This window comes from Notolepis coatsorum, assembly GCF_963971535.1.
Source record: "Notolepis coatsorum genome assembly, chromosome: 6".
Lineage (NCBI taxonomy): Eukaryota > Metazoa > Chordata > Actinopteri > Aulopiformes > Paralepididae > Notolepis > Notolepis coatsorum.
The window spans coordinates 4883500-4911221 of NC_140170.1; the positions used below are offsets into that span (position 1 = coordinate 4883500).

General features: G+C 44.4%; 1 protein-coding gene across 1 annotated transcript; it reads left to right on the forward strand.

Moving 5' to 3' along the window:
- The first annotated feature begins 16569 nt into the window (after positions 1 to 16569).
- On the forward strand, positions 16570 to 20227 carry LOC311230033 (uncharacterized protein). The gene is made up of 4 exons (XM_084316172.1): positions 16570 to 16609; positions 16784 to 16813; positions 19344 to 19505; positions 19966 to 20227. Exons 1-4 carry the CDS (start codon positions 16600 to 16602, stop codon positions 20049 to 20051), a joined length of 288 nt encoding a protein of 95 aa, XP_084172298.1. The 5' UTR covers positions 16570 to 16599; the 3' UTR covers positions 20052 to 20227.
- Positions 20228 to 27722: the final 7495 nt, after the last annotated feature.

Consider the following 27722-nt stretch of genomic DNA (forward strand, 5'->3'; position numbering starts at 1 on the left):
TATTGAATTGATTGGTTGATTGCTAATTTTATTACTGTACGCCTGGTTTTTAAAAAAATAAATAAAAAAATAGGGCGAAGAAAACTTTTTTTTCCCTATAGGGCAAAGAAAACTTTTTAATTTGTTTTACCTACTTTCTATAGAAGCATCTAAGAATTAAGTTCTATAGAAAGTAGGTCTGCATACCCTTAACAATTGTGTGTATTGAGCCGTACTGTATTGTACCCATTCTGCATCTGGTAATAAAATGTTCAATCAATCATTCCAATAATACACAGTTGGATGTGTTAGTTTGTTGTATCCGTTGGATGCACTTCCGAGCTGCTTCCACATGAGGCAACTTCTCTCAATCATTCCAATAACACACAGTTGGATGTGTTAGTTTGTTGGATCCGTTGGATGCACTTCCGAGCTGCTTCCACATGAGGCAACTTCTCTCAATCATTCCAATAACACACAGTTGGATGTGTTAGTTGGTTGGATGCACTTCCGAGGTGCTTCCACATGAGGCAACTTCTCTCAATCATTCCAATAACACACAGTTGGATGTGTTAGTTGGTTGGATGCACTTCCGAGCTGCTTCCACATGGAGGCAAATTGTCTTTTTTGTTGTTGTGGGAACTGCTTTTTCTGGCGGATGGTTTTCTCAATAAATCTTCGATTAATGTGTGTTTATTGTATAGCAATAATGTTGGATGAATGTGGCAGTTGTATAAAAGCATTACACCACTTGCAGTCATGATTTGTGAACAATAAACCATGCCTAGGGGGGTCTAACGACCACCCCTAGGCATGGTTTATTGTTCACAAACCACTCCTGCGCGTGATGTAATGCTTAAATATACTTTCACATTTGAAGCCTGCAAACGTCAAGAGGACATAATCAGAGGCAGCATAACTGGACCACATAACACTTTAACATAACCTGTAGAGGTCAATGGATCGATAATTGAGCGCTCTCAAACATTGGAATACACAAGCGTTGTGTAGAATGCATACTTTTACTTTAGATATATAAGTTGTTACAAAGGGTCAGATTAAACCGAATATATATATTTATTGCTTGATATCCCTTGTATAATATTTGTATATCGTTTGATATCCCTTGTATATTCTTTGTATATATACACGGAATATCCCTTTACCTGGGTACAAACCAGACCATAATATTCGCTCTCCTATTGGACAGCGACCCCTAGGCGCCAACGACCATACCCCCAACGGCAAGTTCAAAGGCAACGCCAAGGCATGTCTCAACATGTCCAGGTTTGCGCAGTAATACGAGACAGAACTGAGGTTGGCACTAGATAATTCACCTTACGTATAAATACGGCGCAGGTGGAAACAGCAGCAATTCGTTCATTACTAGTAAAGCCTTCACCACGAGTCAACGACCAAGTGAAGTGAGCAACCTTGCGTCTAAATAGAGCACTTAGAACATGTGCGAATAGGATAGTAAAAGTGTCAGAGTTTAGTGAAGTAACGTCAAGTTCAACCTAGTTTAATGTGAAGTATAGTGCACAGGAGAATCTACACCGGCGACTACAGAACCATTTCTGGTTGGATTATATTGCTTTGGTACCGTTACCGCTGGAGGAGAGTACCGTGGATTCCACTATCGTTTGGGATTTACCCCCCGTGAGGATCATCACTCGGGCCCGCCTCTAGGAAGAGGCTGGCTAGCTGTCGTCAATGCTATTCGAGCATCTTGGATTACAACTGCTGCTTTGTCTGCCGATCAAGGGAGTACATGACCACTCCCGTAGCTGGAGCCTCTTTATTCCTCGTTGACCCAGACTTTGCACCCGAACATTCCTCTACCCTGCCGGCCTTACACCCGGAGGGAACCCCCCCAGTGTCTCCAGCTGGTACTAGTGTGCCTTATGTAATTGCTATGCCACAGGTGGCGTCAGTTTAGACCCATCTTACTATTCTCATTGACTTACGCTCTTGACCTACTTTACGTGTGTTCTTCGCCTTACAAGCGCGAGTATAATTCTCAATCTGTAACTTAACGTTGCTTGCTCTGATAATAATAAATACCCTCCAAATAGAACTTTATGTGTCATTGCCGTATTCTTGTGTGGGTGTTCACCATATATATTCATGTACTGTATGGCCAGTAATTAAAGTACATAACTAAGTAGTGGTTTAATATACCATACTCTCAATACAGTCAGGGAATTGTACCCCTCAGATACAATTGGTCCTTCGAGCCGGAGGGTATCAGTGTAATATCTAATATAATATTGATATTAACCATGGCCAGCGGTGAACACTCCCCAAGCGGCTCTCCCAAGCTAGAACGCCCGCAGCGCAAACGTCAGCCACCTCCCTATCTGGAGGAATACGCTGTCGGTCTAATACCTAGCTTTAAACAGACGTTAAATGCGGATAAAGCGGATAGTCAAAGCATGTCAAATCCTATCGACCAAGCGACCCGACCAGTAGAGACCCCAGTGGATTCAGACCAAACTGACTCAGCTCACGGGGGGGACCAGGTGGGACATGACCAGACTATACCTCCAGACAACGTCACCGGGAGAGTCCCCGGAGAGCTCCAGGATAAAGAAAGCGCTCCGGGGACAGAACCCGACACACAACCAAGAGAAGAGAAGCGCGCCCAGGAGATGGACCTCGGAGCGCGCCAGGAGCACAGATCTCCAACGAGCACTGTCAGAAGCCGATCACCCCCGTCGGCGTCATCCCCCAGCGAAGCGGACCAGATGCTGGCGCAGGCATTCATCGCCACCCTGGCAGCCTCCACTGAACGCGATCGACTTCAAGCACAGACGCTTAGTGAGCGCGAACACTCTACCATGGAAAGAGAACGCCTCCAGGCTCAACAGACGAGCGAGCGCGAACAATCTGCAGACCAACGAGAGCGCCTTCACGAGCAACTCCAAGCGCAAGCCCTTAGTGAACGCGAACACTCTGCAACCGAGCGAGAGCGCTTCCAGGCGCAACAAAGGAGTGAAGACGACCGCATAAGACTGGAGACCAGACGCCTTCAGACGGAAGAGAACATTGAAAGAGGCCGCGCCGATGCACAGCGCGCCGCCGCCAATGCACAGCGCGACGCCGCCCATGCCAGCGCCAATGCACAGCGCGACGCCGCCCATGCCAGCGCCAATGCACAGCGCGACGCCGCCAATGCACAGCGCGACGCCGCCAATACCCAGCGCGAAGCACAGCGCGACGCCGCCAATGCACAGCGCGACGCCGCCAATGCCCAGCGCGAAGCAGAGCGCGACGCCGCCCATGCCCAGCGCGAAGCAGAGCGCGACCGGCTGCAGGCGCAGATGATAGAACAATTGATTGCCATGGCGACACCCCCTCTCTCCACACGGAGCTCCCGGAGATCATCACGACAAGGGTCTAGGGCACATTCCCCTACCCGACCAAGCGACCCGGGACCCCGCCAACAGGAGGATCCTGTCTACGTCTCCGAACCCCCTCCCCGACCGGTCCATACGAGACCCAGCCACCGGGAAGAACCGGCCTACGTCGCCGAGAGACTGACTAGAAGACTCCAGGACCTAGAAGAGGAAGAGGAAGAGGAGGAATGTCAAGCCCACCAGCAGCAACGTACTCTGGACCAGGAGGCCCAGTACAGCCCCGACCAGCAGCAACGTACTCTGGACCAGGAGGCCCAGTACAGCCCCGACCAGCAGCAACGTACTCTGGACCAGGAGGCCCAGTACAGCCCAGACGTCAGCCCCGAGTCACTGCACTACAAACCCCCGAACCAACTCACGGGTGAGTTTGACGTACAGTCAGCACCGAGGAACAGCACCTGGGTACCCGGCCCCTGGTACCCACCAAGTACCAACCCACGACAACACGTACGGGGAGACTCGCCCAGGAGGCCTCTTCCCCTACGCTCACCAATGTGCCAGCCATCCATGGTATCGTACCTTGGCACACCGACGTTCCCAGACTTTACGCACGAGGACAGAGCACAGTACACGGAATTACGGATGTGCTTGGAGACTATGATGTCCGACGTCCCCGATGAGTCGTACAAATATGCCATCCTCCTCAAGCACCTCAAGGTGCCCAGAGCGCATAATATAGCGCTGGCATATTCCAACTCAAGTACCCCATACTCCGCGGCTCTAGTGGCCCTCGACCAGCGTTATGGACGCATATGGGACTATGTGATACAAGAAATAAGAGATATCGACCGCCTCCCCCCAGCCAAAGACAATAGAGCATTGGATGACCTCTCTATCAAGGTACAATCCCTGGTAGGGATGCTGGGGTCCCAAAAGGAGAAAGGGAGATATGAACTATATGCTAACTCTAATGTGGAACGAATACTAGAGAAGCTACCTCCAGCCCGCCAAGAGCGCTTTCGGCGGCAGAGAGACCACCGTGATCCCGACGGTCCCGAGCCATCCCTCCTAGACCTGGCCGCCTTCCTCGCGAGGGAAGTCAGCAGCCTACGACTGGATACGTTCGTGTGGAGTGGACCAAGCCCAAGAGATGGACCTCGGAGATCTAATGATAACCGCCGGTCAGTGACCGTTATGCACCAGGCCGAGTCAGTGCCGCAGCACGAGAACCACAGCAACCCCCCGACCAAAGGGGAGTGGAAGATTGAATGCCAGTACTGTGAACAGGAACATCGGCTGTATCAATGTGACACTTTCAAGAAGCTGACCACTGACGAGGTGAGTCAGTGGATCAAAGCCAACCGCCGCCGCTTCCGCTGCGCGCGCAGCCATATGGCAGCTGAGTGCCGTTTAAAGAAGAAATGCAGCAAGTGCGACGGCGCCCACCTGGAGGTCCTGCATGACATCAACAAGCGTCCGCCAGGAGGCCAGAGTGGGCCCGTCACGGTGATGTATCAGGCCGAGGCGGTGGCACTACTACCGAAGATCCATAGGACCGCCCCCTGGTGTCCTGACTGTTACAGCAGACACTGGGAGTCACGGTGCTACTCGGACTACCGCGAGTCGGCACCACTACAGAAGATCCAAGGCAACCCACCAACAGGAGTGCTCCACATAGACCAGCATAGCGGGACCCCCCGAGTGCTCATCAAAGTGGTCAGAGTGCTCCTGAGTTACGAGGACAAGGTCCTGGACACTTACGCCGTCCTAGACGATGGGTCTGAAAAGACTCTCCTCCTCGCTTCCGCCGCAGCCCAGTTGGGCCTGCGGGGTGCCAAAGGAACAATGACAATCCGTACCATTAGAAGAGACCAGAAGACCATAAAGGGTGAAAATGTCTCCTTCACGATAGCAGCGGTCGAGCAGCCCGAGAAGCAGTATAGCATCACCAACGTCTTCACCAGCCACGACATAGGCCTGTCACAGTACACCTACCCCATCCCACAGCTGATGGCGAAGTACGTGCACCTACGTCGACTACCTATACCGCTTATCGACGGCGCCACACCGACCCTGCTCATAGGCTCCGACCACGCAGACCTCATTCTCCCAATTGAGGCGGCCCACATCGGACCCAAAGGATGCCCAGTCGCGGTTCAGACCCGACTGGGGTGGATGCTCCAGGGCCCCCTCTACGGACTTAACAGTCAACCCACGTCTACACGCTGCCTGCACACAAAGGTGAGCGACACCGGCCACTCTCTCGTACAGCCCGTTGAGAGGCTATTGACATTAGACGAGAGGCCTGTGAGAGAACTGTGGGCCCAAGAAGAGGGAGTTCCGAACTCCACCCCCCTCAGCTGCGCTCCAAGCGACGTAGCTGACCTCGAACCCAGCACCCCAAACGACTTCTTGATGGGGCGGCCGGAACCGGCCCCTCCTCAGAAGGGGTACAGACCAAACAAGAGGAACAGACGGAGGATGTGGAGACACAGCCAAGCACAGCCCAGTATACCCAGGAGGGCCGACCTGCCTCACCGCCACACCCGACCCGTAGCGAGGCTGATAGAATTGCCAAGGCTCCCTGACTCCCTTGATGACGATCATGACCCACTGACTTTGTAGATTGCCCTACTCCCCACAACAGACATTGAGTAGTTGACAGGACTATTAATCTGTCTTTGCTTTATCTAATTAGGTGCGGACTAATTAGGAGGCGGCTGTTACAAAGGGTCAGATTAAACCGAATATATATATTTATTGCTTGATATCCCTTGTATAATATTTGTATATCGTTTGATATCCCTTGTATATTCTTTGTATATATACACGGAATATCCCTTTACCTGGGTACAAACCAGACCATAATATTCGCTCTCTTATTGGACAGCGACCCCTAGGCGCCAACGACCATACCCCCAACGGCAAGTTCAAAGGCAACGCCAAGGCATGTCTCAACATGTCCAGGTTTGCGCAGTAATACGAGACAGAACTGAGGTTGGCACTAGATAATTCACCTTACGTATAAATACGGCGCAGGTGGAAACAGCAGCAATTCGTTCATTACTAGTAAAGCCTTCACCACGAGTCAACGACCAAGTGAAGTGAGCAACCTTGCGTCTAAATAGAGCACTTAGAACATGTGCGAATAGGATAGTAAAAGTGTCAGAGTTTAGTGAAGTAACGTCAAGTTCAACCTAGTTTAATGTGAAGTATAGTGCACAGGAGAATCTACACCGGCGACTACAGAACCATTTCTGGTTGGATTATATTGCTTTGGTACCGTTACCGCTGGAGGAGAGTACCGTGGATTCCACTATCGTTTGGGATTTACCCCCCGTGAGGATCATCACTCGGGCCCGCCTCTAGGAAGAGGCTGGCTAGCTGTCATCAATGCTATTCGAGCATCTTGGATTACAACTGCTGCTTTGTCTGCCGATCAAGGGAGTACATGACCACTCCCGTAGCTGGAGCCTCTTTATTCCTCGTTGACCCAGACTTTGCACCCGAACATTCCTCTACCCTGCCGGCCTTACACCCGGAGGGAACCCCCCCAGTGTCTCCAGCTGGTACTAGTGTGCCTTATGTAATTGCTATGCCACAGGTGGCGTCAGTTTAGACCCATCTTACTATTCTCATTGACTTACGCTCTTGACCTACTTTACGTGTGTTCTTCGCCTTACAAGCGCGAGTATAATTCTCAATCTGTAACCTAACGTTGCTTGCTCTGATAATAATAAATACCCTCCAAATAGAACTTTATGTGTCATTGCCGTATTCTTGTGTGGGTGTTCACCATATATATTCATGTACTGTATGGCCAGTAATTAAAGTACATAACTAAGTAGTGGTTTAATATACCATACTCTCAATACAGTCAGGGAATTGTACCCCTCAGTTACATAAGTACTACATTCAATAGCAAATACTTTTCTACTTTTACTTAAGTAGAATCTTGAATGGAGGACTTTTACCAGAGTACTCATTTATCTGGGTATTTCTACTTTTACTTAAGTAAAGGAACAGTGTACTTCTTCCACCACTGACCACAGCTCTTACCAATAGTGGCATCTTGACTAGTGGCAAAGCTCAAGCCTTCATTCGTGTTCACCACATCTACAGAACCTGATACATTTACATTTGGTCATTTTAGCTGACACTTTTATCCAAAACATAGCAGGAAGGGTACAACTCTTACAGCTGAGTAACAATGTTCATCAAACAGTGCTGAAACTTGGGCGCTGCAGTGCTGAGTGCATAGTGGTAAAGACATATTCAAGTTCAAGTTTCTTTAATAGTTGTCATACAGAAGTACAGAATACTTTTATACAAAATGCTTCTTACTGTTACGCTCCAGAGACTGTGCAAGACAAGATAAGTATGAAATAAAATAACATAGTATAGCATGTAAATTAGAAGTAAAAAAAAATGAGGTCACAGTGTTCAGTATAGACATATGTACAATGTTCGATGCAGAATAGACGTAACTGAGTTACCATATAATATACAATACTGTGCAGTGTACTAATATACAATACTATATAGTGCAAGGCAGAAATGGGATGAGGTGCAATTTAGGTACAATTTACAGTAGGTGTACGAGTTGTAGTGCAAATCCTTTATCAATAAATATAAAGTGCTGCAGTGTGTTGTTTGTTTAAGTGAGTGTGTGCGTGTGGGTGTGTGTGCTGTGTGCATTTGATGGTTGTTGCATAGTGTTTATTGTTCGTTTAGCAGCCTGATGGCCTGGGGATAGAAGCTTCTTCTGAGTCTTTCTGTGCTCGCCTTAAGACTCCGGTATCGCTTGCCTGACCGCAGCAGTTCAAAGAGGCAGTTGTTGGGGTGGCTCGAGTCCTTCCTTGCACCGCTTGTTGTAAATGTTCTGGAGGGTGGGAAGCCCCCCTCCAATTGTGCGTTCGGCTGAACGTGTCACTCTTTGTAGTCTGCTACGGTCTTGTGCAGTGCTATTCCCAAACCAGGAGGTGATGTTGCCAGTCAGGATGCTCTCTATTGTACATGAGTAGAAGTTCCTAAGGATCTTCTGACTGACTTGGAACTTCCTTAGGCGCCTGAGGAAGTAGAGGCGTTGTCGTGCCTTCTTCACAACACTGTCAATGTGTGTGGTCCATGTCAAGTCCTCGGATATGTGGGCTCCGAGGTACTTGAAACTGTTCACTCTCTCAACTAGTCTAGTATAGTAGAAAGAGTGCATCATAGTAATAAGACAGTAAGAAGGTTATTTTCCTTTTTTCATTTCAGACATCGATTGAAGAAGTGTGTTTTTAGTCGACGGCAAAAGATTGGTCGGGTTTCGGCTGTCATGACTGTGGTGGGAAGTTGGTTCCACCATTGTGGAGCAAAGACTGAGAATAGGCGGCTTCTCTTTGATGACCCTCCCGGAGCTCGGATAAGACTGGGTCTGAGGCGGCCAGAGGATGTAGAGCGGAGGGGTCTTGAGGGTGTGTGTGTATACATGCATGTGTCTGCAGCTGCTCTCTATGTGCTCATATACGATCAGTACGTGGAGAAGGCAATAAATTACATTGGACAAGGACATTGGAATGAAAAGATACACAGCATTTGTTGACAAGCAAGTCAGGTCACAGGAAGAAGCATTCACAGCTCCAATACCACTCACCAGGCTGAAGTTGTTCAAGGCTCCACGCACAATCGATGAGGGAGTGTTCTCACATGAACGTTCTCCCCATCCACCTTCACTCACTTGGGACAAATGCATCACGGAACCAAGAGTGAGATTCTAGATTGCATTGTTCCCCCGAGATATCGACAACCACAGACCAGTGACAACTGCAGTTGTGCTTGATGGTGATGTGCTTGTTCAAATGCTTCATCCTGCAAGTGCCATGACCATTGGACATGTGTGTTTGCACCATACATCCTCTCCTGGTTTGAAACAAATGATTGTGTTGACATTGTTCAATGACAATTAACACAATGTAACAAATCATCAAACACACTCACAGCACACACACCCACTGCACGTACACAGGGCCGGATTAACGACCGGGCCGTCCGGGCCGCGGCCCGTGGGCCTCTAGTGACGAGGGGCCAAAAAAAAATATATATATATATATATATTAAAAAAAATATATATGTTTTTATTTTTTTTGGAGGCCCCTCATCAATAGAGGCCCCACATTTTTTTTAAACTTAAATCTTTAATTTTTTTGGAGGCCCCTCGTCACTAGAGGCCTTTTGGAGGCCCCTCGTCACAAGAGGCCCCAAATTATTATTATTGTTTTTTTTACTTTTATTTTTAATTTTTTTGGAGGCCCCTCGTCACTAGAGGCCATAAATATTTGTTTATTTCTTTTTAACTTTTATTTTTTATTTTTTTGGAGGCCCCTCATCAACTAAAATATTTAGTCAACAAAAATATTTCATCAACTAAAATATACAGTATGTCACACCCTGCCGTCTGCAAGTGGCTAATCTTGAGTATTTTTTCTCCTCTTCATAAGAGGTTGAGGTTTTCCGTTTGAGGTAAAAACAGCAATAAAAAGTCAAAACTTGCATCTCCACATCCCAGCCCCGACACCTGAATACTTTTACCAACGGATTTCCAGTTCCGCGTTCACATTCTGCGCTCTGATTGGCCACTGACGTTTCTGGTAGCGCCAATCGTGTGACGCCTCTTTCTTTCACCGGTTAAGCTTAGGCACTCTTTCGAAGTTGGTTAAGGTTAGAGTTTGTCTTAGAGCAGGGCGATAGAACACCAGCCCTGATTCCATACTCTAACCTTAACCAACTTCGAAAGAGTCGCCTAAGAAACGTCAGTGGCCAATCAGATCGCAGAACGCGAACGCGGAACTGGAAATCCATTGGTAAAAGAATAGACACAGCCCCGACACGAATAAGGCAGATTGGGATCATTATTCATGACAGACAGCAGAGACCCGCCGGTGCTGATAGCGGATATCATCGAGCTCCCCCTAGTGACTAGGAGGCGTTATTTCTAAACCTAGCCGCATTTCTGGCAGACGCTCTCTGATTGGCACTGACTGACGCTCTCTGATTGGCCACTGACATGTTTGCCCAATCGCGTGACAAGCTGTGTCTTTGCCCATTTCCGCGTCGAACAGCCTGCAAACTACCTGGCGTTCTATCGCCATGCTCTAAGACAAACTCTAACCATAACCAACTTCGAAAGAGTGCCTAAGCTTAACCGTCGAAAGATCTTGCCGTCACGCTCTAAGACAAACTCTAACCTTAACCAACTTCGAAAGAGTGCCTAAGCTTAACCAGTGGAGAAACAGGCGTCGGCCAATCAGAGAGCGTCTTGCCAAAAATGCGGCTAGGTTTAGAAATAACGCGACTAGGGGCCTCCACTACACACTAGTAAAAAAAATAAAAAAGATACGAAAAAATATATATATATATATATAATCAGATCCTCATCCAGCGTTTACTTTCACAGCATCTATAGTGACTACTAGTATCATCTCATCTCTTCTCTATATATTTTTATAAAAAATGTTGTATTGCAAATAAAAATATGATTGATTGTTTGATAATGAGGGGTGAGAGACGTTGAGTCTACGTGACACTGACGTCCAGGTCCAGGGGTCACTGTCAGGTCAGGTCAGGTCAGGTGACCACTGATCGCGAGAATTGCACTTGCAAGTTGATCAAGTAGGCTAAGACTCGAGTAGTACTGTATGATCATATGACACTCAAAAAACATGGATAAAAAAGTTAAACGGTGGGAAAGCGGAGCTGCTAAGTTAAAATCTAAACAGGAAAGGGACAGAAAGAGCGCGTTACTTCGGCAAAGCATACCAACTATCTCTACTTTTTTCACCCCATCAGGTAAGACTAAGGAGGACCTGGAGGAGGATAGCCCCCTCCCCCTGGATAGCACTAGGAGTAGCAGCAACGTCGTTAAAGAGGCTGAGCCAGGCGCCGCGGGCAGAGAGGACGAGAATGCTAACGTTATTATTATTGATGCTAGCGACAGAGAAGAGGGTGGGTGGGGGGTTGGGTAGGAGGGGTGGGTGGGTGGGGGACACTGTACAACTGTACAAGCAAAACTGTACATTGGAATATTGGCAAAACCATACTTGGTAATTTACTGTACATTGGAGGGGGTTGTGTTAGGACATTTACAGGGGCCAGTTTCGAATTGCAGTCTCACGTAGGTGTTCTTTGAGAGTGTTTTTGAAAGTGGGTAGTGATTCACATTCCTTTACAGCTTTGGGTAGGGCGTTCCACATTGATATGGCATAATTGCGAAACGTGTTTAGTCCCTTGTTTGAGCCGAATCTGGGTTTAACATGATTTGTGGAGCTCCCTCTGGTGTTGTGGTCGTAGTATTCACTGACCTTTGGGAAGTATTTTGACATGTACATGGGTACCTTGGTCGTGTAGTGTATCTTGTAGACCAGGCCCATTGCTGTACTCTGTCGTCTACTCTAAGCCATCCTAGGTTGTCAAAGTGGGCAGGGGTGATCAAAGTCCTTTTAGCTTGGCCCTCAGAGCCCACCACTTATAAATATTCTATATATTTTTTAAAGTGACATATAAAAACGCCACTGTGCGTGCGTGCACGTGTATGTGTGTGTGGGGGGGCCTCCACAAGAATCTGGCCCAGGGGCCTCTGAAGTCTTAATCTGGCCTTGCACGTACACACCCACTTTAAATGGACAACTCACTGTAGCACCCACTTTACACACTTTAGACACTAACACACTTTATATTTATACATTATATTATTGGCAACTCATTGCACATAGCCAAGCCTCGCACCTTACCTTACCACCACAAGGTGGCACCACAAGCTACCTCATCCCATTTACCTCATCCCATTTACATTGTATTGTAAACACTCTGCATTGTATATTGCACCACAAGCTACCTCATCCCATTTACCTCATCCCATTTACATTGTATTGTAAACACTCTGCATTGTATATTGCACCACAAGCTACCTCATCCCATTTACCTCATCCCATTTATATTGTATTGTAACTACTCTGCATTGTATATTGTACATAATATGTATATTGAAATTTTTTGTCTTGTTTACACTTGTTTAAGTACTTGACTTTCTATTTTATACTTATTATACTTTTTATAATTATCTACTTTTACCTAGCACACTCTCAGGAGCAAAACAGAAAGAAGCATTTCATACAAAAGTATCCTGTATTTCTGTATGACATTGACAACTAATAAAGAAACTTGAAACTTGTCTGGGATGTGTACTCCAAGACGAGTCTGAAGTCTGGAACTCGGGACCAAAGAGGCAGCGGTGCGAGAAGGAGAGTTACTCTCTCAACCAGGGGTGCAGTCGTGCACACACGCGGTTACACGCCGTGTTACTAGATCACTGAGGCAGAAGTACGCGCGATCGCGCACGGATGTGTACTCGCGTGTACGCGCACACAAAAATGCGCTCTATCCATTTGTTGTGCGCTAAGTACCCGGCCACCCATAACAAAAGCGCGTCTTCAACCACGCCCCCGCCCGCAAATACAAACAGATCATTTGACAATGATCCCACTGTCCCCCACAACAGAGACAGCTGTGCTGCCACTCCACAACAAGGCAAGTAACCGCATTTAAAACAGCTTTTCTTTTTTTCTAGTCTATAGGCCCTAATGTATTTGTCCAGATTGACTAAGGTAGGCTATTTGCCTGTTTGTTTATCTTGAAATAAATAATCGTGACACTGGAAATAATCATGTTTTAATTCAATGAGATCACTGATTAATCTTGTACTGACAAAATGCAGATATATTCTTACAAAGAAATGTATTTGCCACGCAATCACATTGGAAGAATAATAATACAATCATTCAGTACATTGGAATACTGACAAAGCCATACTTGGTAATTTACTGTACAACTGGGTTAGGACATTTGTAGGGGCCAGTTTCGAATTGCAGTCTCCCGTAGTTGTTTTTTGAGTGTTTTTGAAAGTGGATAGTGATTCACATTCCTTTACAGCTTTGGGTAGCGTTCCACATTGAATCCCTGATTCCCTGCCCCCTCATCAAGTTTGGTGTGAACGATGGGCTGTGTCTGTGATTGCCATGGAATGCCATTCCATCCATAGAGGCCATTAGTGACAGTGTCATTGTCTTTTAACCATATCTGTTGACAATATAATTTCTTTATATATTGAAGGCTACATCCTGCTACCTTTTTCAGCTTCGCTATTTATAAAAAGAAAAAAAAAATCTGTTCTGTGCGCATGCACGTACCCGCGCGCACGCGCGTACACGCGCGCACGGCGTGTTACCAGTTCCCATATTACCACTGCACCCCTGCTCTCAACCAAAGTTTCTGGTAACTGGGCTTCCTTCCTTACGAGTGGATCTGAACAAGCATGAGTTGGTCGTAGAGCTGGCCAAAAGCTTGAAACTCATGACACTTCCACAGGTATTGACAAAGAAATTAATAATGTATCTCTTGAATTGCTCTATTACTGTACATGCTGTAGTCAATCCATATCCTCAATTATACTATCTTTCTCGTTCCCGGGCAAGGAGCTCTTCACCACTATGCTTGGGGATTCACCAGCTGGCATTGACATTGTTGCACTGGCCCCTTGCACACATGAGGAATAATGTACCAAAATGGTAAATGGTAAATGGCTGCTTTTTTTTATATAGCAGCTTTTATCCAAAGCACTTTACAATTTGTTACTCATATTTTACACATTCACTCACACATTCACACACCGACGGCGGAGGCAACCATGCAAGGTGCCAACCTGCTCATTGGGAGCAATTAGGGGTTAAGTGTCTTGCTCAAGGACACATCGATACGCTGCCCAGGAAGAGCGGGAATCGAACTGGGAACCTCCGGATTGCCAGACGACTGCTCTACTGTACCTCTCGAGCCACTGTCGCAACCAATACATGGATACTGTATTTCTGCATGTGGCTGCAGCTACCCTTGCTGGACATCGTCGAGTGATTGTCCGCAGCAGTGATAGTGATGTTGTAGTGCTGGCCATTGCCACATTTGTGGCCCTCGGCTAGAGGCTTGACAAACTCTGGATTGCCTTTGGAGTACGGCGCCCCATCAGGTACAGTCATTTCTGTAAAGTATGCTTTTATTTCAGTTCTTGTTTCAGTAGGCCACATTAATACCTAATTTTGTTTTCCCTCACCAGGTACATTCCAGCACATGCGGTTGCTCACAGTCTTGGACCATCCAAGGCAGAGCACTGCGAAGGAGTATTGCAATCACCCCGTGGTTTTGTCATTCGGTCTGTCTACACCAGCTATAACCTCTACAGTTCTGATCCGATTTGGATGAAAGCACATGCCGCTGATTGTAGGCCAAGGACCTGAATTCTAGAATATTTTTTTAATCGGTCAACAACCAGTATTTATTTGAATACTTTTAGTGGTACATTTTGTCCCATAGGAATGAATTGCAGAATGTTGCAATCCCAGTCTGGGAGCTGCTTTTCTCCAGAACCGTGCATGTTTTCTAAATGATCACACACTTCTCAAGGCGCTCACATCTTTGTTTTTGTTATAATTATAATAATGCAGGACCTGTCGCAGAGGTCTTTAATTGGCATGCAACAGCACTCAATGTTAGCGGCACACACACACCGGAACACTTAAAGTATAGATATGTACAAATACAATATAATATAAAAAAAAAAGTACAAACACAAGAGAGTCCAGTTATATTAGTCTCTAGTGCAAAATACAAGATAGTCAGTATACGGTGATGTGAGTCTCTAAGTCCCGAGTTGTGACAGTGATAGTTCTGGCAGCAGATCCGGCCGCCCAAGCTACTATAGGGCAGCGCAGTATCTGTGATCTCCTAATAAAACAAGTCATTAGAATAATATAAGCCTACTGTTCATTCAGTACGCAGGTAGGTAGAGACGCAGGTAGGTAGACTATACAGTACGCGCGCGCGTGTGCCAGGCAGGAGCGAACAAGACGGTATAAATATGAAATACTAATAGTCTATATTCCACTATAGATATATATCCACACGATTAGCTTTAGTTCTTATTTATTTATCCACTGTCATTTGTCGTGCTGCATAATGAATGAATGAATGAAAACTTTATTTAACAGATTGCAGAATGGGTACAATACAGTACGGCTCAATACATACAATTGTTAAGGGGATGCAGACCAGAGAAAGACTTTTGTCTTGTTTATATCAGGGTCCCCCATTTTCAATTCATATTGACATTTATGACACATACATGACATTTATGGCATAGGGACATACAGTACTGTTACATTTGTGACATATATGATATGAATACATTTGAATCTAATCTAATCTAATTCAGATTCTACCAATATATATATCGTAACCAGTCCAGTGTCAGATCATGACTCAGATGTATGTGGCCCAGCATCCACACCAATCATCAGGTTTTCGTTTCGTTTTAAGGTTTCCGTTTCCCTTGAAATGATGCGCTGCCAGTGGCTGCCACCATAAAACCGCGACCATTAATTTTGTTGTCAAAATCTGCAGTAGGCTCAATACACACAATTGTTCAGGGGATGCAGACCAGAGAAAGACTTTCGTTTTGTTTACATCAGGGTCCCCCATTTTCAATTCATCATAAATGTACAGTTACCTCCCCCTTGTATATATTTACTGTTAGGATCTCTGTTTAACAGTACTGTATATTTGCATATCTTGTATGTCACAAATGTAACAGTACTGCATATATCATGTATGTCATAAATGTCATGATTAGTTTAGATTATATGATTAGATTAGATTTTTATATCTATGTCATGTGTATGTCATAAATGTCACTATGAATAGAAAATGGGGGACCCTGATGTAAACAAGACAAACGTCTTTCTCTGGTCTGCATCCCCTTAACAACTGTGTGTATTTATTGAGCTGTACTGTACTGTACCCATTCTGCAATCTGTTAATTAAAGTTTAAATAAACGCATTCATTCAAGATATCTGGCCTCGCGTGGATCTCACAGCTGTGCCCGCACAGTGCAATACTCCAATTCAGCCATTGGGTGGGTGGCGCGCGCTGCCTGAGAGCGCCGGACCTGAGAGCGCCGCTGGCTCTGCGGCTCTGCAGTGCCAGTTGCATACTATTGGAACAAGTGGCCCAGCATCCAAACCAATCATCAGGTGCCGCATTGTCGAATCAATGAGCCCGGCGGATTTTCCTCTTTTCGAAAACGAACGTTTCGTTTCCCTTGAAATGATGCGCTGCCAGTGGCTGCCACCATATAAAACCGCTGCACAAAACCAGCTCTACAGGCAGTAGACGATCATGGATCTGTGTGAGTATACCACTACTACCATTGCTATATCACCGATAGTTAACATTTCTGGGGTGTATAGATAATTTGCCTTATTAATCAATGTACATGATCATAACAATGTCTCTTTGATATAACATACTGTGATCTCAATTAATTGTAGCTCTGTTTTTTTATTCCCTCTTCTTGTTTCAGTAACAATCGTGTTGGTATCAGCGGGGGCAGGTACGAATTTTGTAGTATTTCAAGAGTCAACTGTAATGATTAATTTATCTTTTCAATAATGTTTGTCATTAGGCATTTTATGAAAGGACGACACAGCAATCGACACATTATTATTAATATGAGATGTCTGTTGTTTTATGAGCTCTCAAAGCAAGCGACATCATGTAATGCAACAATAATCATGAACAAAAACATGTAGATTAATATAGATACAGAAAAGAATTCTTGAAAGTGTTCTTTCAACCAAAGGAAATTCTGCAATTTCATTGTACCCGTGCACTTTCATTTCCCCACTTTACGAGCTGACAAAAAAGTTTACTGTGGAAGTAATTTTTTTGAGTTGTTTAATTAATATAAGCTGTACATATTTGAATACTTAACAGTATGTGTTCTGTGATGCTTAACCAGAAGAAAAACCCACACACCTTAATATCAAGTTCATATCAGCTACTTTAAACTACTTTCAACTCACATTAAACCAATGAGTAATGTATAATGTGCTAGACAGGGTTTTCAGATTTCTATAAAGTTTTGAGTAGTGGTAACTTATCATTGCAATTGTATTAGTGGGTAGGCTATATGGAAAAGTCTGCATAATGCGTATTGCACAGAACCATCTGGAAAGTTGTTATTTTGGATACTCTTGGAAACTGTTTGGAATAGGCACTTAAAAAAACATGGCTGGTGATTGGATCAGCCACCTGTCGATCACTGGTTTTGCTCTTCTTTAGGTGAAAGAATACCCTCTAATAGTTCTAATCAAATTGATGATGTAGCAGCATTTACGCTATCGCTCATAAAATCCCACACACTAAACTCTAAACTGTGTTTCAATTATTTATGGACATTTCATAATAATTATAATTAATAATATTAACTAACCTTACTGTAGTAATTAAGTAGTTAGTAATTAACTAACCGTACTGTCATGCATTTGTCCTAATATACTAACCTACACTGTACATTGTTACTCAGCTGATAGAGTTGTGCCCTTCCTGATGACTTCATCGTACAGAACTTTAGCTTTGGATAAAAGCGGCAGCTAAATGACTAAATGTAAATGTAATAATAATAATAATAATACATTTTATTTGGAGGCGCCTTTCAGAACACCCAAGGTCACCTTACAGGGCATAAAAGCAAAGCAAGACAGTCAAAGTTAAAAACAGTGATCTTGGCAAGTGAAGTTAAAAACAAAACAAACAATAGGAAGTATAAAACAGTGACACACAGGGTACAGTTACAGTGAGTATGCCAGTTTGAACAGGTGGGTTTTGAATGTTGTTATGAAGTCAGACTGTCGGACATGTGGGGGCAGGGAGTTCCAGAGTCTGGGAGCCGAGCAGCTGAAAGCATTTGCACAAATATTATTTTTGTCTAATTGAAAACACAAAATGATGGCACACATGATTGATGTCTTCTGGTGTGAAGGAAAGGAATGCTGCCTCACTTGCTTGGTCACAAGTTTAAATGATTGTGTGGTTGACAGGTCCTCATCAACTTTTAAAGTCATAAATGATCATGTGACCATGTGTTGTATATTATGCAGGTCATAGCATTCGGGTGTGCTAGTTAGGATAGTCAGGATGAATCAGATGCAAGGCAGCAGATTCAGACAGATTATTCAACCTTTCTTTCTTGATGCAGGTGGTTTGAGCCATTTCTAGGAATCCCAACATGTCAACATCATATTTCTGAAGATGTCATGATACTCCATGTTCATAATATTCAATGTATGTTTAATTGCACCACAAAAGGTTAACGGTCAGTGATACGTCACAACTCGTAAAACTCTGGTAAAAACCTCCGGCTGAATGCACGATGGGTCTTGGCTATGCCACCTGACCAGGGGTGTAGAAAGTACCCAGAAATTATACTTAAGTGAAAGTATGGGTACCGTCTCAAAATCGTACTCAAGTAAAAGTCATTCTGTATCTGGCTAAAAACACACTTGAGTAAAAGTTAAAAAGTTTCTACTTTTAAATGTACTTAAAAGTACTAAAAAGTAAAAGTAAAACGTTTTTATTTATTTATTCCGGGGCAATGAAATGTTCTGTTTCGTCCTCTTCATCACTCGTACTATCGTTTGTGGCGATCTTCTGTAGCTCGTCACTCTGACTGTCTATTCTTCTGATAGCAGGTGTTTAATCAAAGATCCCCGCTTTCTAGTCTTGCACAAGGACCAATCAGCATGGGGTATGGGCGGGTTCATTTTCCATTGATGGGGATTTGATTGGCTGTTTTAAAATAAAGAGCGGCCGCAGGATTAATACCGTTAACGTTATAGTTCGGCCAGAGAAACAAATAATTATAATGGTTGGACCTGCGAGATTTGTACTTTGTACTTTGTAGGTCTGCATTTTAAATGTAAGGAGTAAAACGTATGGTTTTCCTAATAATACTTGAGTAAAGTACAAATCCCCCAAAACAGTACTTAAGTATTGTAACGAAGTACAATTACTCAAGTACGTTACACCCCTGCACCTGACCAACCAAACCTTTGACATTTGTTTTGTTTCACCATTTCAAGGTGCTGCTGTAGTTCTGGCCCCTGTTGTCTTGGGTGCTGCCGGCTTCACTGCGGCAGGGATCGCCGCCGGCTCCTTTGGGGCAGGTTTGATGTCATCAACTGCCATTGCAAATGCAGGAGGAGTGGCTGCTGGAGGAATAGTGGCGGCGTGCCAGTCAGCAGGTAAATGATGTGTTTGACCTTTTTTCTGAATATCAATGGGTCTCATTCTCCAACGGCCATTTAAGACATCTTAGAATTTGGGATTCCCCAACCGTCCCTAAGCTTGGATTTGGCTTTATTTGGGAGGAATCATAGTGATTCCTTCATGTCAACTCGACAGGCCTCCTGGGAATTAATTAATCATAATTAAAATAAATATGACAATATTTGTACGATAACAAAATTACGCATTTGATGTCGGAAAAATAAATAAAATCCAAGCTTAGGGACGGTTGGGGAATCCAAAAATCTAAGATGTCTTAAATGGCCCTAAGAGCAATTATTTTTGTCTTAAGTCCGTTGGAGAACGAGACCCAATCATTTTAGCCTTTGTTAGTGAAATTAAGTATAAATTATATTGTGGAACAGCAATGAATGTACAAATTGATTGTGTAACTGATACATGTATGTTTTATTGTAGGCGTGCTCGGCCTGTCTGGGGCAGCCACTGCTGCGGTGGCCGCCGCTGGTGGAACAGTAGGGGCTGCTGTGGCTTCAGTTATCTGAGAACCATCATCATCATCATCATCATCATCATCATCATAACTCTATTCTATTCTGACCAGAACATATTTATATCGCATGCTATGTGGGATAAAGACAAAAGAAGGCACAGCAGCACCTCTTTGTGTTCCCTGAGTCCCCAAGGGGTCACCTTCCAGAATAAATAAAAAATAAAGAGTTACTTGCATTTGATTTGATTTATCTTATTTCTGCCTTAAGCGTTACGTCTGAACCTTTCATCTTAGAATCCAAGTAATGACACAAAGGACAATGTTTCTATCATTTTCTATCAATCTATCGGGACATTTGAGCATCTAAAAAGCCGAGTCACCACTTGAACAATATGGAGGGCTCAGCCCATTGCTTTCAGGATGCTCTAGGTTCTTGGACTGTTTGTCGATGTTTACCATGATTTACTCTATATCTGAGGGCAATTAACAAGACCTTATTGACTCGATATATTATTGCAATAACATGTATACCCTATTATTTCATTGTTTTCCTTGTTCATTATACTGTAATCCTCCAGTCAATGTGGCTGTGCATCGCTAAAGGACATCACCCTAAACGTGATATTAAACAGCCAGGTGTTAGCATCGCCTTGCTTAAAAGAAAAGTAGGCTGCAATCAATTACCAATGTGTGAACTTATTTACTATGTATATCCAAAACAATGCTACCAGATTCCAGGTTAGGGCTCTCGCCAGTGCTTCTTACTTCTTATCCCTCAGTTGTCTGTGTGCACTGGTCTCCAGTACCAGCCGATGGGGCGATCGACTTTGATACCTGAGACCTTTCACCTTCGTTCCACCCACTGTGTGTCTGTCTCGCACTAGCTGCACATCTCGGTTATAATAATAATAATAACAATACATCTATTTTATATAGCGCTTTTCCAGGTGCTCAAAGACGCTTTACATGACAAAACAAAACTATTGGCAAAACAAAAAAACAGAACAAAAATAATAAAAAAAAATTTAATAAAACCAACAGAATTAGAGGTCAAAAGCAAGATTGAAAAGGTGGGTTTTGAGGGCTGATTTAAAAGATGTCAGGGTGTTTGCATCACGGATATGGCTGGGGAGGGCATTCCAGAGGGAGGGGGCAGCAGCAGCAAAGGCCCTGTCGCCCCAGGTCCGGAGCCTGGTCGTGGGAGGTGTTAGGAGGTTGGCATCTGCAGACTTAAGGCGACGGGTGGGCGTGTGACGGTGGAGGAGGTCGGACAGGTAGGGAGGGGCAAGGTTGTTGAGGGCTTTAAAAGTGATGAGTAGTATTTTAAATTGTATCCTGTATTTGATTGGAAGCCAGTGGAGGTCGTGGAGGATAGGGGTGATGTGATCAGAGCGACGGGTGGAGGTGAGCATGCGGGCAGCAGAGTTTTAAACATATTGGAGTTGATTGAGGATAGTGTTTGGTGAGCCATAGAGGATGCTGTTGCAGTAATCCAGTCTTGATGATATGAATGCATGAACCAGTGTTTCAGCAGCGGAGAGTGATAGGGAGGGGCGGAGACGAGCAATGTTCCGGAGGTGATAGAAGGCGTTTTGGTTATGTGGTTCACATGGGGGAAGAAAGAAAGGGTGGAGTCCAGGATGAAAATGGTTAGAAATGTCTGTCTGAAAGTAAGGTGGTAATAGTTGGATGAGTTACACATTTTGAGATGTATAGTCTATTCTGTGTGCATACATTTAAAAATAAAATAAGCTAAGAGAATGTTTGTAGTTATTTTTTTATATTCATACTCTTACATCTGTCCCATGGCATGGCAAAAGTAAAATAGATTAAATAATAAACTTTAGCCATTTTAGCCATCAGTTGTCCTCACTTTTCTGGCTAAATAGGGTTTGATTGATTGATTGAAAACTTTATTTAACAGATTGCAGAATGGGTACAATACAGTACGGCTCAATACACACAATTGTTAAGGGGATGCAGACCAGAGAAAGACCTTCGTCTGGTTTACATCAGGGTCCCCCATTTTCAATTCATAATGACATACACAACATACAGATATATATCATGACATTTATGACATACAGATATACAGTACTGTTTGCCAGAGATTGTCTAAAATATATAATACTATATGTTGTGAAGGGCCAGATTAAACCGAATATATATATTTATATATATATATTTAATTGTATTTGTATATTCTCTAATATTCCCTGATATCCCTTGTATATTCCTTGTACAATATGCATTGAATATCCATTCTAGCCTACTGAACATCCCATAATAGTCTCCATTCTACTATTGGTCGAGACCTTGGTGCCAGGCTGCCATACCCCCAGACCCAGTTCAAACGTACCGCTCAACATGTACGAACAAGTCCTAGTTCCGCGTAGGAATCTGGCTACCGCACCACTAATGGGACTATTTGTTCATAGTGCGTATATATACTGCGCTACTAAAGTAGGACTTCCTTTTCAGTCCAGTTTCTTACCCTCCAATAGAGTCACAGACGTAAAGCCTCCCCGCGACGCCACGTGTGGGAGTAAGGCCAAGTTCGCCTACCATCGGTATTGAGACATCGTGTATATTAATATTTGAATAGTCATATTTGGCACTATATCGTCGAGTTGGACGTAGTCTATTAAGCTAATAATAGTCTGTTAATATATAGTGCTTCGTACGGTGAGAATACTACCGTAGTCAGTACCCCATCGTTTCGGGCAGAGAACTGGCTGCTTATCCAGGGTGGTTGACCCCACGTGAAGCTGCACCCGAGGAGCCCCAGAGCCGACGAGCGAGTGGACCTGTATACCGGATTATTCTACCGACGACAGCCCACCTTCCCCGGCACGGATTATGCTTTGTATACGTTGATTATTCCATGGATAAAGACCCCCGACACTGCCGTGTGTTGGAACCCCCCCCCCCTGGAGAGGACGCAAGGTGAGGAGACGCTCTGCAAGACGAGGTCGCTTCACGTCTCTCCTCCGCGGACCGGAGGATGCCGCCCCACAAAGAGTCCACCTGCTTTCATCTGTGGTCCAAGGATCGCCGGCGCATTGAACGGCACTACAGTGGGTTCACCTGGGATACCCTTGGCCGGATGAGGCAGCCGGATTCTACCCCCCCCCCCCTTCCTACTCCTGTCGGCTTACAAGCGACCGGATTAACCCCCCCTAGTGTATCCAGTATATAATCATTAAAGTATCATTGCTGTTATTCCTTAAACTATTCCAGGTCGTGTGTGTGCCACCTGCGCCTTCAGAGATTGGACATTCTCTATTGATATGCCGACGAATACTCTTGCCATAAAAGTGCATACTAATTCCCATTCATAAATGTGATTGATTTGATTAAGTGCTTGCCCTACACACCATCGCTGTGTAGAAATAAAGACCTATTTCTAATTCGTACATTTGTGTTGGATCCGTTTCATCTACGTGACAGTGTTCATCATAATATATTTATGCCGTGTACTGGGTGGCCGAATATTAAGTACAAAGGTAGTGGTAGTAAGTATCATATCTAGTAATACAGTCAGGGAATTGTACCCCTCAGTTACACTATATATATATCACTGATTGTGGCTTTACATTGAGTAATTTCACTGACAAAGGAACCAATTCCAAGATTGACTTTATAATTCCTTATTAAAACCTGCCAACCCTGGATTGACAGGGGCAGTCAATTGAAGCCCAAATTCAGCCATCCACAACATTATTTTTGGCCCTCCAAAGGTTTCCAGAGAATGATGAGGTCTTCCATTTTGATGACATCTAACTATATTTGACTACTTAGTTTGATTACTACAAGGGATACACACTGATCTTAAACCTGAGACACTGTTTTTACTTGTTCAATTATCAATGTCCTGTCACATTATTTGGCCCACTACAAATGTTACATTTTGGTCCTTGGCTCTCCGCTCCATGTCTAAAGGTTTGGGCATCTCTGGACTAGAGAAAAGATCAATTGATTTGGAGGATCTAATTTAATTGTAATGGATGGTATGGGAGAAAAGTATGATATGCCAAACTATTCCCAAGTGAGAATAACAATATAAATTATTTAAAATAACAAACTTTATTTTACAAATTAAAGGTGCTATATAGATAACATTCAGCCACTAGATGTCGCACTAGAGCACCAGCATGTCATTTATCAAATCAGGTGCATTCCACATGGGGAAATGGGAAGTAGGGAGGGGATACATGCAGTGGTCATGGGACGGGGTTGCACGCCGTTCCACCTCTTTGAGCAGGAGCACGCGCACGCACATGCACAGATGTGCACGCGCATGCACACAAGAATGCGTTCCACTCGACTGCGCCAAGTACCCACCTGGCTACTTTGCATAACAATAGCTCAGGTCGTCAGGTGTGTTCAAATACTACAGTTGGACCATTCACCACAAAACCTGTGAATGAAATGTGTTACATTCCATTCCTAGAGCCAATTAGGAATCGTCTTTATTCGTGAGGGAACCTTTATGCACGTGACGTCATTAAAACACAGTGCAACCCCTTATGAAATCACCACTGCTCATATGTGACTCGGATCTGTTTTTCTTTTCATAACCGCGTGAACTTACATGGAATCTGGTCTTTTCTTTTTTGATTCGGGCCACTTTCATAATGTGGTCCTAAATCAGATACAGGTCTCATTTGATTTAATCAGCTGGCCCCCACTGCACATCGATTTATAAATTAAACCGTAAACCGTGACTTCAGTGTCCTCCATGTCATGTATGTTGTGTATGTCATAAATGTCACTATGAATTGAAAATGGGGGACCCTGATGTAAACAATACAAACGTCTTTCTCTGGTCTGCATCCCCTTAACAATTGTGTGTATTGAGCCGTACTGTATTGTACCCATTCTGCAATCTGTTAAATAACGTTTTCATTAATTAATTAATTCATTCATTAATTAATTAATTAATTAATTAATTCATTCATTCATTCATTCATTCATTCATTCATTCATTCATTCATTCATGTTTACGTCCATCATCATCGTTATTGTTCAGTTCGGGAGTGGGACCAGTTCACACTGGAATCTGATACAGGCCACATTTTGAAAATAATATAGCATAATATATCTATAATATATCTGGATCTGAGCAATAAATCCGAATCGAGCACTAAAGGTTGCAGTGTGAACGCTGCCCTGGAGAGATTCTTCAGGGTGTCTGAGACCACATTCTATTATCCTTTGTCATAGAACGATTCATTAGGCAGAGATTGCTTGGGTCTGTTTTCAGCTGACGTGACTCTCGTGACTCTCACTGCAGAACTGAGCAGCTCAGACTAAAAGATGATATAATACATTTGGGGAAAATCGCACCACTAGCCCATATGGAAAATATTTTAATATTATAATAATAATAATAATAATAATAATAATAATAATAATAATAATAATAATAATAATAATAATAATAATAATACCAAAACTCTTAAGTAAAACATGGCAGTAAATGCACACATAATCTACAATTCTGCATGGTTTCTCCAGGTGTGTGTGTAGGCTCTGTGGAGCATGTCGATGATGGTCTCTCCAGGTGTGTGTGTAGGCTCTGTGGAGCATGTCGATGATGGTCTCTCCAGGTGTGTGTGTAGGCTCTGTGGAGCATGTCGATGATGGTCTCTCCAGGTGTGTGTGTAGGCTCTGTGGAGCATGTCGATGATGGTCTCTCCAGGTGTGTGTGTAGGCTCTGTGGAGCATGTCGATGATGGTCTCTCCAGGTGTGTGTGTAGGCTCTGTGGAGCATGTCGATGATGGTCTCTCCAGGTGTGTGTGTAGGCTCTGTGGAGCATGTCGATGATGGTCTCTCCAGGTGTGTGTGTATTGTGGAGCATGTCGATGATGGTCTCTCCAGGTGTGTGTGTATTGTGGAGCATGTCGATGATGGTCTCTCCAGGTGTGTGTGTAGGCTCTGTGGAGCATGTCGATGATGGTCTCTCCAGGTGTGTGTGTATTGTGGAGCATGTCGATGATGGTCTCTCCAGGTGTGTGTGTATTGTGGAGCATGTCGATGATGGTCTCTCCAGGTGTGTGTGTAGGCTCTGTGGAGCATGTCGATGATGGCGTCCTCCACCCCGAGCTGTTGTAAGAGCTCTATGCAGGTAAACAGGCCTACAAGCTGTTGGAAGAGATCTATGAAGGTAAACAGGGGTTTACTAAAAGTACCACGTCGACCTGACAATTGCAAACCAAAGCAATTTACATTTAATTGAAGTTTTTAATTGAAGTTTAAAAACAATTGTAACCTTTTACAAAACGACTAACCTTCCTACTGTCTTATACTATCATGCACTCGTCCTACTATACTAATATGTCTCTATAGGCACTCAACACTGCAGCACCCACGTTTCAACACTGTTTGATGATCATTGTTACTCACAGGGGCGTAATTAACGGGGGGGGGGGGGGACGACATGTCCCCTGCATGTTTTCAGAAGGCAGTTACTGTCCCCTGCACTTTTTTACCGTCCAAAACAATGTTACGTGATAATGAACGGTGACGCGATGCAGCACTAGGACCACACGGAAAACTGCTAGTTCCCTCTCTGAGCTCAGGTCTCTGACGACCTGAGCCATTGTTATGCAAAGACAAGTAGCCAGGTGGGTGCGAGGGACGAGTCGCATTTTTGTGTGCACGCACCAAGTACCCACCTGGCTACTTGTCTTTGCATAATAGCTCAGGTCGTCAGGTGTGTTCAAATACATAGGACGGAACATAGATATCTATAGAACACTAGATAGCTTAAGGCGGACTCACCAGCGTCACTGAACCGCCGCCATCTTGTGAGGGTCAGCCTTGAGTGAGAGTGAGTGAGCTGCACAGACAAAAATACTCGTAACTCGCTGAAATATTGAAGGATTTACAAACGGGTTGGTTTGCTAGAAACATCAAAGATGTAGTTATGATACTGCATACTTATAAAAAAAAATTTAAGATGTTTTTTTTTACAAACCGCTTGAATCATAGCCACGTTAATAATGCTTGTAATAAACCAAACCGTTTGTAAATCCGTCAATATTTCAGCGAGTTATGAGTATTTTTGTCTGTGCAGCTCACTCACTCTCACTCAAGGCTGACCCTCACAAGATGGCGGCGGTTCAGTGACGTCGCTCTCCATTGGCCGGCAGCGCGGGCAAGCTATCTAGTGTTCTATATATATCTATGGGACGGAACACACAGAGCTCCCTGCCCCCTCCCCTCAAGGTTTGGTGTGAACGATGGTCTGTGTGATTAAAACACAGTGCAACTAGGTATGACATCATCAAGGCACCACTGACCACGTCCCCAAATGTGTCCCCTCCACCATTGAAAACAAAATTACACCCTTGGTTACTCAGCTGTAAGAGTTGTGCCCTTCCTGCTGACTTGTCGTACAGAACCTGTAAGTGGCAGGGGGCGGCTACGTGGTGCAGTGGGCAAGGCGCTCACCTCGAATACTGGAGATGCTGGGTTCGCGTGTTCGAGCCCAGCGCTCCACATTGCTTTCAGTTTAGCTGGTCGGCCGTACTAATACACATTGGCCGTATTAGGGGGTGGGAAACTGATGGGTGGGGATCGAGCGTTGTGGACAGCGACTCCTACAGATCGGTTGGTGCGCCTGCACAGTAGAATCAAGAAGCGACGGGGGCGGGGCCCCTCCAAAGCACAGACCCCTGACGCTGAAAGATCAAGCCGCGAAGGTGGAAAGATGCA